This window comes from Anneissia japonica, unplaced genomic scaffold (genome assembly GCF_011630105.1).
Source record: "Anneissia japonica isolate Jap-2015-1 unplaced genomic scaffold, ASM1163010v1 scaffold3531_len492141_cov184, whole genome shotgun sequence".
NCBI classification, from domain to species: domain Eukaryota; kingdom Metazoa; phylum Echinodermata; class Crinoidea; order Comatulida; family Comatulidae; genus Anneissia; species Anneissia japonica.
Genome location: NW_022702905.1, coordinates 384,419 through 396,560, shown reverse-complemented (window position 1 = coordinate 396,560; position 12,142 = coordinate 384,419). Strand labels below are relative to the sequence as shown.

The window sequence follows — 12,142 nt, the reverse complement described above, 5'->3', positions numbered from 1 at the left end:
ATATATAATCTAAAATTATATGCTTTGCAGGTTGTTACGTATGCTGGTTTGGTACTAGGAACTTTATTTTTTGTAATTGGTGAGTTTCATATTCATTATTTATCCTAACCTATGCCTAGTCCTAGAGATGTTTAACTTAGAAACGAACCATTTATTTTACATTTAATTAAAAAGGAACCGTGTCCGGCTTTTATTATTGAAGGTTTTACAGGCGGACTTGGAGCAGCAGTACAAAATGTCATCCTCTTAAAGTCGGTAGGTTTTCTCATGTACCTTCTTAATCAGTGTCATTTATTTGCACTATAGAAATCATTTATATAATATCGAACGGTTATTTTATGAAACGAATGCTAGGCCTAATTTACTTAACATCTAAGCAAAAACATCAATTAAAAGTAATATGAATGAGCCATTATTATCTCTTTTAGTACATGTTTATACTCGCATCAATAGTGTTGCTGGAGATCGCAGTAAGCATCTATATTCTTGTGATGGATGAGGAGGTAATTGAATTAAAATACATTACTGTATCATAGAGGTATTATAGTAGGCCAAAGTCTTAAATTATTATATTTAAAGACATAGTCTATGACAACGTGTTCAAAGTTTGTACTTATGTCAGTGTCATGAGGCCTAATAGTAGGCCCAATATTCCAAATTCAGTTACCTTTGTATTTTATGTATTTACTCACTGGTTGTTTTTAGGAAATCCTTTTAAAAGTTTGGGAAAAGATGGACGACGTGAGTCGAGATTTGGTGCACTCACAGGTATCTGCCATAGGTTCGAATTGTGTTACAAATAATATTCACATTTTAATTGAATCCTTTTGTAATTTTAAATATCCTAATTCAATGCAAACCATAATTTTGTTGCGTTAGGCATATTCTGTTATTAGACTATAATTATTTATATGGCTCTGTATAGGATATTTCAAATCGTTTGAATTATTTCGTACCTGGAAATAGACCCTAATTATGTTTTGAACAAATAAGAAACCACAGAGTAAAAAACAATTGGACAAATTAGACGTTAGATGTATGTCAATATTTATATATTTACCTCCCTTGTATAAAATACCTAATTAATAGGCTTATACCAGGGAACAGTGAAATTGAATTGCAATGTAATTTCACTGTTCCCTGCTTATACTGTACTGTTATTCTAGAGACAGTAATTTGTTTTGCCACTACCTACTTTCAGTTGAAATGCTGCGGATTCAATAGTACCTCAGAATACGAAGAAATTCCGCCCTCGTGCACTGACACAGACACAGGACAACAATACAACGTAAGAATCAGGCTTTTTTTTTTTTTTTTTTTTTTCTAGTGTTAAGGGTTAGTATAGCGTCTTCAAATAACAACGTATATAATGAGAGACCGTATATATTAGCTAATTTTTTATAGCATTAATTATGTGCCTAATTACACAGGCTTACTTCGAAATAACAGAAACCAAGTAGGCATATGTGACATTGTGATTTCAAAACCTCCTATGAATTACAAATGGAATATATATATGTGACAAAATTTTAATAAACAGTGAATAGTTTAATACATCTTCTTAATAACATTTTACATCAATCGTTCATTACTGTTTGTGTAATGTAAATTGTTAAATTTTAAGCAGGCCTGCAATATTACTATCTTAATATTACTATTGTATCAATCACATTGAATTATTAGATCTCCTGTTACACGAGACTTTGGGACCTCATTGATGACAACCTAATAGCATCCATAGCTTCTGTCGCAACAGTATTTTTAGTTCAGGTAAAAACAACTTTATTAATGAATTGCACATTTTGATTTAATAGTGTATTTAATAATGAATAGGCACTACAATATAACATTTTAATTTCGGAAATTGCTTTTCTACAGATAGTTGCAATTGTACTTGCGTACAAATTCAAAAATAATAGAGTGGCTCAAATAAAAGGTAACATATATTTTATTGTAGAAATGCATTTCCTTGTATTGTAGTAAAGGCAGATTGTACAATTAAGACGCAATGCCACTACGTTAAAGAGTAGGCCTAAAACTTTCATAAATCCCAGTTTTTAATTTTGTGATTTACGTTCTTATTTAGTGAGCTCATTCCTTAAAATACATTGTTATAATATCATATCAATTGGGAAAATTTTTTTATGTTACATGTTTGAGTTGTGAAATAATGGCTAAAAATAGGGTACCTCAAATGATTTTGTTTTTAATCGCAAGTTGTATGTGAATTATGTATTACATGCACCCATTATCTATAACGTCTTGTTACTAAAACATGTCACAAACGTGTTGAATTACTGTGAAATATAGTATTTACAATGATGATGATAATTATGCTGATATGATGATGAGGTGACAACGACGATAATAATGACGACGACGACGACGATGATGATGATGATGATGATGATGATGACGACGAACGATTTACAGTGAACATCATTAAAAAAAAACACCATATTATTGTGAGAGGTAAAATTACCGTTTGTTTTCTCACCTTTGTATAGGTACGCGGACTGCCTGGGATTTGTAAATCGTCATCGGTCTTCTTTATAATAAATTATATTTCTCTACATAACAGAATGCAAGAAAAAGGAAATTATTTTGAAATAAAAATGGAATGATTCTGAATCATATCGATATCAAAACATAATAAATACTAGTGAACAGAAAAACAGTAACTTAACGAATCAAAGTGTAGACCTATATTATGATATAACTTAACTTTCATTATCGGATGTTTTTGCTGCCATCTCAAACAAAATAAAAAAGTGACTTTGAAACCAACAAAGCGTACAATATTCTTTCATTAATGTTGTATTATGTCGAAATTGCTGATATCAATCATTTGTTTTTTACACATTATTATTTTAGTCATTGTTTTGTGTTATTGTATACGTTTTCATTTTATTTATTTATAACGAACGGTTACGTCATCAATTTTTCAGACAACCCTTCCCCTACAGTAGCATATCTGTCACAAAATAGGCAATTTGTGCCATTCCTCATTCAAGGTTTATTCCAAAATGCGTCGCAGTTAAAAACTGAGTTACAACAAATGGTTACAATATAAAATTATTAAAATTTACAAATATAAAAACATTAGGAATATTACTGAAGTTAACCGTATGAACTTAAATTTCGATTGATGTCTGGCTATATTACCATGAACTATTTTATTCAGAACAATTAACAACATGCAGTAGTGTACATTCATTTTAAACATATAATGTACTATTTCTTTATAATTCCCTCTAAATAGAGAAATCTAAAGACCACATTTAGTGTCCATGAGTCACCTGTGAGTCCCAGACTGGAGTCTCCTGGAAATTGACAGGAAGGGACTCACGCATTAAGCACGAATTTACCGAAATCAAACCACCGCAAATTCATGATGATATTTTGCATGCTTATTACTACTGTATTATCAATTATCTCCCGGAAGTCAGTGCCGATTCAGTGTACAACAAAATATGATTAAGTGCTAAGAAAACTAATTTAAACACAGTTAGCACTCGTAGTGTAAATGACATGCGCTCACCTCCATAAAAAAAAATAATAATAATAATTCAATATAATATACGATTTAGTGAACCCAAACTTTGGAATATTTATCAACCGTTATATATGTAAATTAAGAATCTGTTTCCAAGAAAAGCTTTTCAGTTAAGCTTAAAAAACATTTTTTATCTACCTACTGGATTTAAATTCCCTGATATCTCGTTTAACTCGTACTAGTGTCAGACGACGTTTCACGTAAGTAAATTTTATTATTGTTTGAAGAGGTTGTTATTTACTCATATTTGTTTATTTATTTATTGTTCTTTTTTTTTTCTTGTCCAGGCATGCTTACCACAAGCTTTTGTTTTTTGGGTTATGCCTGCTTCATTATCTTTTACCTTGCTCTACGTTATACGGTACATTATACATTATTATTATTATTATTATTATTATTATTATTATTATTATTATTATTATTATTATTAATTATTATTATTATTATTATTATTAATTATTATTATTATTATTTATTATTATTATTATATTACTGTATTATTATTATTATTATTAGGGCTACATGATAAAAGTGTTTTACTTGTTTTATATGCATTTTTACAATTCCTTTTGATTTTATAATTATATTTACCATAATTGTTACATTAGAATTATTCATATATTGTAATATTTGTTGCTGGAATTGGAAATGAAGTCGTATTGATTGATTGATTGATTGATTGATACTGTATTTCACTATTTGATTGAATGATTGAAACAGATCTCTCGAATGTGGATTCTTCCAACATGGGACCCCTGAGTGGTTGCCGGTCTTTAATTATAGGCGATTCTATTTGACACCAAAAACCATGGCTTATTCTTTATTCAAACCTTATTTTGTAGAGGGTAACCCTTCCAAAGAAAGCCAGCTGATGTTCAGGGGCCCTCTATTAAACATCAGAAAAGATGTTAGAATAATTAGATACAAACGGTACAAAAAGACAAAAAAAAGCACAAATGCATAAATATATAGGAAAAATATTGGAAAAAATATATAAATAAATGAATAATAATAGGCTAATAATGATAATAATAAATCAATTAATAAATCAATAAAAATCGATAAATAGATAAAAATGTAAATAAGCCTATATATGATATTCGCACTACAATCAAAAAATTTAAAAAGCAGACCAAACTGAAAGTTTTCTATTACAGTCTACATTTTTAAAAGCAGTGCAGTTGTCTTTTACAGAATAGACCGTCAAAATAAAATACATCAAAATCCGATGTGTTAGTAGAAAGTCGAAGTTGGTATTTTTTTAATGCATAGAACGAGCACAGGAATCGTGATGTGACTACCACAGATGGTGTCAATAACAGCATACAGTAATCCATTCTTCAACACTTGGAAGAAAAGATCCAAACATAATGCATATTGGCAGACCTAACTAAAAATAATTCCCATTTACATTAAAAAATGTATATTGATTGTAACGCAGTTTTTTTTTAAATATGATGATAGATATCAAAATATACACAACATATGCAGATACTCTATACCCCTCTCTATACAGTGTTTATATTGAATAGGCCTATTGATAGTTTTAGTTGGACACAATTAGTAATATTGTTATGAAGATTATGTAGAACGTGTGCCAGCTCATGACTTGATGTGTGACTACCGAGAAATGTAAGAATAAATACAGTAACAGCATAGAGTAATCTTTTAGAATAAAGTAATCTTACATTTACTACCATTTCTTAATTTCCCTCTAAGCATAGATTTAAAAAAAAAAACACACTTTTTATGCCAGTCTTTAATACACTGTTTACAAACAACTGTGAACATGCCATGCCAAGGGACGCTTACATCATTCAGCTTTAGACCAATCACGTTCACTGGAGATGATGTCATTGTAAATGCGGAAATGTCCACTATCGTTTCGTTTGATAAAACGAAAACACTGTGTGAATACGCCAGAAACATGATCGTTTTGTGCTTGCTTCCTTGTTTGTCATTGCCGTCAAATGTTAGGTATTGAAAGACTTTAATGTGGCATAGGCTAGGGTCTATCACACGTATATTTTCAACCACAGTAATTCACAATTATGTCGGAGAATAGAAACGTAGATGACGATAATGATGAATTTGATAAATATTCACCGGAGCATCGTTCGTCAGCTACAGCAGGCAGCAGCTTAACGAATCCCCGAGACGTCGTGTTCGACGAAGACCACACGCCTGTGACCCGTGGTGGGGCTTACGAAATTTTGATCAAGAAAAGTTGCGTATTCTGCAAAATAGCTCACGAAGAAGAAGGAAGACTTTTTGCCAAACCTGTTTTTCAGGTGAGTGTTGAAAATAGTGTAAAATGTAATACGAGACTCACCTGAACTGAAGAACAGTCTGAATCTAGGCCCTAGGCCTATTCTAAGTAGTATTTCTATTACTATTAGGCCTAGACTAGGTCTAGGCCTATATAGAGGCCTACTTTACTATACGGACAGACCTAGGCCCAAGTAGTAATATAATAGGTTAGGCCTACGCCTGTTATAGCAGATTTAGTAGGCTAGACTAAGCCCATGGCCTATTGTTGTGTAAAATAGTCATGACCCAAGATAGTCTGGTGCTTCTATGTATGGCTTTCTTCTCTGAGTCAAAACAGCAATAAACCAAAACAGCAATAAGTCAAAACGGCAATAAAGCAAAATGGCAACACTTTTTAACAACAACAGCAATGGACCAAAACGGCAATATAAATTATAAGTCAAAACGGCAATAAACAAAAAAGTCAATAAACCCAAACATGAACACTTCTAGAATGGCATAATAATGGTAATCGGTAGAATGGCCGCTTAATAAAATACTACTACTACTGTAGGGCATAGACCTAGAGTCGCCTAGCTAGGGCTTAGCCTATATTCTGGTTTCAGCAGTAAACATTCAAATTAATAAAACTTTAAAATACAGGCAAAATGAGGCTAAAAAAATGTATGTCATAAAAGCAAAAAAAATAAAATAAATAAAAAAAAAAAAATATATTAATAATAATAATAATAATACAGTAATAATAATAGATAATAAAAATCTATGTCAAAGAAGCAACAAATAAAAATACAATAACAATAATAATAATTATAATAAGCCTAATAACAATATAACAACATTCAAATTTAATAATAAAAGATTGGGGGAACAATATAAAAGCAGTAATTCAAATAAATAAACTTTAAAATACAGACAATGAGTTAAAGCAATTTATGGCATTAAAATAAAAAATGCAAAAAAACAATAATAATAATAATTAATAATAATAATAATAATAATAATAATAATAACAATAGGCGCGGCCTAATAACAATATAACAACATACAAAGTCAATAACAAAAGGATTGGCCGAAACACAATAATACAGCAGTAAACATTCAAATAAATAAAACTTTAAGATACAGCCATGAGCTAGGCATCTAAACAATGTGCCATCAGCACCCCCATTGTAAGACTTCTAGATCCACCACTGAATAATACACAACTACATGGTCAAAATCTCTGATTTGGAAAAAAGAAATCTAATTAATTAATGTTTCTTTGGTGTCACTTTTGCTGGGTGGTTTGTTGTTAGTTTGAAGTGGTCACTGGTCTGTCTTTATGTGCTATTTTTAAAAATTCAAATTTAACTTTAGAGGGCTTGATTTAGTACTATTCCATCGTACAATGTCTAGTAAAAAAAGCTCCTCTGGGCTAGTAAACCTATCTTATTACTAGCCTGGTGGGCCAGTGATCAGTTATAAACTATTGATTCAAGTATGCTTGGCCAAGAACCTAATGCTACTGATGTAAAATGTAACCAATGATTAGGCTAGTAAAATAGACAATGAGCTAGTGAAATATACAGTAATCTAGCCCAGTGGGCTAGTCATCAAAGAAAGTTAAATCAAGCCCTAAAACTGATGATTTTGTTTTTTTGTAGTTTGTATGTAATTATGAAAAGGACCCTGTTTCAAGTAATTTATTCTTTCAGATGATTTTGTTTAATATTTTGCATTGGCAGTTTTAATTAGGCCACGAGAATGAAAGTTGTAGGTTTGCGTCCGAAAAATTGACACATGAGGCATTTTTTCATTTTTCATTATTTTTTTTATAAATGCTGTCCACAAGCTGCAGCATTGGTAATTTTACATTTATTCCCAAGAAACAATGCTTACAGTCATAGATGTACACTAGCCTATAAAACAGATCCTTTTCTACATTTAAGACCTCTTTAAACATATGAGATTTCCTATTGGTCAGAAAGATCGATTTGACCCGTAAATGACCTCAGCAGTGATTGGCGATCATGGTGCGATGTGGCCAGGCCTGCCTTCGCTCGGTGTTTGCGACTAGTGATCAGTGATGAATAGATCGTTTTCTGTCTGTTTACGACTTAGAAAGTCCGTTTTTTAAAACGAAGTATATTTTTTTCAAAATAATGAACTTTTCAAAATAATGAAAATTTTCATGCGGTCGCTTTTTAGGCATGCGGGCGGTGGACGCAAACCTACAACTTTCATTCCCGTGGCCTTATGTTTGTACAGCAAAATGTTATATTTGCAACAGGCAACTTTTATGCTACCAAAAGATACACTATGTTTGATGAAATATATATTATAAAATAGTATTATATACTTCCATATGAACAAGCTAAACACTATAAAACAGCAAAAATAGAGAGGTTGCCAAAGGTCGCTCAGTGGTTTTGAAACCAAGGAGAGGATGTCTCACTCACTACTTAAGCAGCTATCTATGCTACCAATATAAACAGTGATTTATAATATAAGGAAACAAAACTGTCTATTGACCAATCAAAATTTAATATCACCACATGGTAAAAGCAGCATTGATCATGATCCTGTTTCTGTTTCTTTGCTCAATTACAATGGAAACTAAAACTATGGATATTAATTACACAATTATCGGAAAGATATGTTCAGCTTGCGACTGTTTTGTGAGAAATGGTGCAAAGCTAAATTTTATATTAAAGCATTTGTTTTTTTGTGAAAGGGCACCACTTGACAGTGATTAGTTCTCTTTTGGGGTGTTCCTGTCTCATGTTTTATTTTTGTGCTTGTTTCTTGCTAATTTCTGTTTATGAAACAAATAAAATAAAATGAAACACAGAGTAAAACCTTCAACATGACAAGCTTTCCTGGAAAGCGGGAGTGGCGCCAGCAAATATTTTCTAAGCTGGAAACATGCGAGTACCATTTTGGAGCATCTGCCACCCCTGCAGAAAAGCCCATCTGTTTTGATTTTTAAAGGTTCTGGAAGTCTATCATAGACCAAGATCAAATAATGAATGCATATTACCAAATTTTGCATTCTCTGAAAGCTACATTAACTTGTTTTCAAAATTCAATGACCAAAACAAGATAAAAATTGATTTGCTTACTCTGTAATTTCCAGTCAATATTTCCATGTACCTGTATCACGATAAAAAAACCATAATGCAAGACATCTTATTTCCAGGTGCCTTTTTAATACTGTGATTTATTCTCTCATTCTACACCAATCATAATTTTAATATGACACATAATTGCAAACATTATAGATTTGAAATCTTACCAGAGATATTTTCACATCAGTTGTCATAACTTCTATACAGTACCTGTTAATGTTTGTCACATGACGAATCTTGATGCTGATGTTGATGGTTAATTAAAGTGAATTATGTAGTATTGTCAAATAAAAAAGAATTGGACATTGATACAATTAGCAAAGGAACATTTTAAAAGTCATTGAATGGAAGTACTACAAAATCGGCTATTGCCGTACCAAACCATAAATGAAAGTTGACAACACCCTCTTATGGTGACTAGGAATCACTTAAGTCTCTAACTCTAATATTTATATTAAGATGTATGTGGTATAAATGTATTAGTTAGTTGATTAATTTGACCCACAGAATACAGAGGTGACAGTATTTTCTGATATAAGTCCTGCAGCCAAAGTCCACCTGTTAGTCATTCCAAACTCGCATATTTCAAACACAAGACAACTGAAAAAGGAACATGTTCCATTATGTAAGTATGCAAGCCACAGGTAATTGGCTGTGTAATTTTTTTTTGTATTGCTGCTCTATTTCATTAGTTGTTTCAATAAGGTACAGTAGAACATGTAAGTTTATTTTGCTGTGCATGGAGATACCAAAGATACTAAAAACACAACATGGGGCATTTGCATAGCAAAAGTGAGTTGGAAATACGTCACATCTTTTATGTTGGTCCAGACGTCTATGCAGTGCCCTTCTCTTTTTATTTATACGCAACTTTATCTATACTTGGTCCAGACGTACAGGGCACCCTTCTGTAGCTACATGTAAGTATATCCAGACGTATGTGGCGGCCTCCTCTTTCCGCTAATTGATGGAAACCTTATCACTAATCAAAATCCAGTCATACGATTCTTCCTTTTGTGTCTGTCGTTTTATTCCTTTGATTTATTTACAATGGCGCCCCATTGTTTGTATTCCCACCATGCATTTTGGTAGAACATTTTTTTTCTGTGGAGAACTCTCTCTTATGTTTCTAGTATCTTTGGTGATATCCATCTCCAGCTGATAATTTTTCCAGTAATGAATTTGCGGGAGATTTTTGCTTTCTATATACGGAGTGCGGGAGGCCCTCTTACTTTCCAGGATACTCCTGCAACTCACAGGAGACTTCATTGACTGTAAGCAAATGAAATGATGACTTTTGGGGATATGTGCTAATAACTACAATATTTTAGAATACTGTACTGTGCTATTAAAATTTGAATGTGTTACTGAGAGAGATATTTTGTAATGTAATTGACATGCTCTGAATTAATTTTAAGCTATTTTACATTTCTAGATGATTTAACAATGTCCTTTCCTATAATGCTTTGAAATTTGTTTGTTGTAGTGGAGTACATGTTTGCATCTGGTGCAGGTGGCTTGGAGATTCTAGGTGGCAGTATAAATGAAGCCAGGTTAGTTGTTCTGTATCATTAAAATATTTGTTGTGTTTACATCTATAACAGTGGTGTCTCCAGAAATTTACCAACTGGGGGCCTCTAAGTCTGACGCGGGGTCCGAACCAAGTGGCTGACTCGAGCCTCAGTCAGGTTCGCAGAGTAAAATCCCTGGTAAGGTATATATAGAGAGCTTATGACATAGTATGGCTGAATAACCTGCTTTTAGACCGCAAAAAAAGGGTTATTTGGATAGGCAAATTAATATTTTTGGACCGACGAACTTGTAGTGGCGTCAAGGCCTGTCTGATTGAGGAAGTGTCCCCTGAACCCTGCTGGCTCCACCACTGATCTACAATAGGCTTACATATTTGTTATTAGTCAAAAAAACATAGTTTTTAGTTTTGGTCAATGTCAGACTCAATTGACCAATTAAATTTGGTTGTCTTTCATTTTAAAACCTTAAATAGAAGTCCCATGGGCTTAATCTCGAGAAGGAGACCATATCAAGAAGAAGCTCCCTCTCCAGATTGCAAAGGTCTTCTTGAAAAGCAGCCCATGGGCTTAATCTGGAGAAGAAGCCCATATCAAGAAGCAGCTCCCTCTTCAGTTTGCAAATATCTTCTCGAAAAGAAGCACATGGGCTTCTAATCAAGATCATATGGGCTTCTTTGATAATTATAATAGTGTGTCAGTGACAAAATTATTTTATTGTACTAGCAAGGTTAAAATTTAATAAGTATTAAACAGAATGTTTGCATGCAATCATTAAAAAATGTTGTATAGTAGCAGTTCCAAAATTTACAACATACTTTTTAAAAAGAAGCCCCCCCCCCTCCTTTTAGTTTGCCAAAGTAATCTCAAATTAAAGCCCATCTCAAAAAGAAGCCCATCCAAGGGTCCTAAAAAATAGAAGCCCAGGGCTTCTATTTGAGGTTTTATGGTATCAGAAGTTAAGACTAAGTGAGACTGAAGCCAGCACACAAATGCATCGGGAGAATTCCATGTAATGTACGGAGTACTGTAGCAGCTATTTGTATGCAGATCATTTTAACGATAATCTGCTTAGAGTGCCACCGACAACCAGCAGATGACTTTAGCAGAGTTTGGTTCGGCTAAGTATGCTCTCAGTCTGAGATTTACGGTCTCATGGATATGTTGTAGTGTAAACTACAGTTTAGGAAATTAACTTTGCATCCATTACTGTATGTTCACAGAGTGGGGTTTCATTGTCCGCCATTCACAAGTATGGATCATCTTCATATGCACATCCTGTATCCAGAGACTAGTATCAGATGGTTGAACAAACTTTTTTTCAGGCCAGATTCCTATTGGTTTACTCTGGTGAGTATTATAGACACAACGTTGTTGTTTATGATGATACTAAAGTGTGTTCTCCTGTAAGGCCATAAATGAATTAGATTTGTCCAATGTTGTATACTATTTTCGTACATTGTGTTAACATGTTCGCTGCCATAGATGCGAGTTCACTTCTGACAGGGTTCACTCAGAGCACCAAGTATGCTAGCTGTGGTGTTTTGTTTTTTTTTTAGTTCCTATGCATGTAATGCAATAGGAACTATTGTAATCACTCTTGCTATTTCCTATGTTTTTTATTGTGTGTAGTGTGTATGTGTGTGTGTAGACATTTATGCAAATGCACATGCGTCAAA

At 32.8% G+C, this 12,142-nt stretch overlaps 2 protein-coding genes across 2 annotated transcripts in view; both read left to right on the top strand.

Moving 5' to 3' along the window:
• Nucleotides 1-2,745, top strand: part of LOC117104144 — a 3,139-nt gene extending 394 nt beyond the window's left edge. The window contains exons 2-9 of the mRNA XM_033244828.1: nucleotides 31-79; nucleotides 203-255; nucleotides 429-503; nucleotides 706-768; nucleotides 1,202-1,288; nucleotides 1,684-1,770; nucleotides 1,879-1,936; nucleotides 2,508-2,745. Of these exons, the coding sequence (XP_033100719.1) occupies nucleotides 432-503; nucleotides 706-768; nucleotides 1,202-1,288; nucleotides 1,684-1,770; nucleotides 1,879-1,936; nucleotides 2,508-2,533 (393 nt within the window). The 5' untranslated portion in view covers nucleotides 31-79; nucleotides 203-255; nucleotides 429-431 and the 3' untranslated portion in view covers nucleotides 2,534-2,745. The remainder of the gene's footprint in view (nucleotides 1-30; nucleotides 80-202; nucleotides 256-428; nucleotides 504-705; nucleotides 769-1,201; nucleotides 1,289-1,683; nucleotides 1,771-1,878; nucleotides 1,937-2,507) is intronic.
• Nucleotides 2,746-5,441: 2,696 nt separating this feature from the next.
• LOC117104149 (histidine triad nucleotide-binding protein 3-like) overlaps nucleotides 5,442-12,142 on the top strand; it is a 14,803-nt gene continuing 8,102 nt past the window's right edge. The window contains exons 1-4 of the mRNA XM_033244842.1: nucleotides 5,442-5,847; nucleotides 9,442-9,559; nucleotides 10,421-10,487; nucleotides 11,687-11,813. Coding sequence (XP_033100733.1) covers nucleotides 5,608-5,847; nucleotides 9,442-9,559; nucleotides 10,421-10,487; nucleotides 11,687-11,813 — 552 coding nt within the window. The 5' untranslated portion in view covers nucleotides 5,442-5,607. The remainder of the gene's footprint in view (nucleotides 5,848-9,441; nucleotides 9,560-10,420; nucleotides 10,488-11,686; nucleotides 11,814-12,142) is intronic.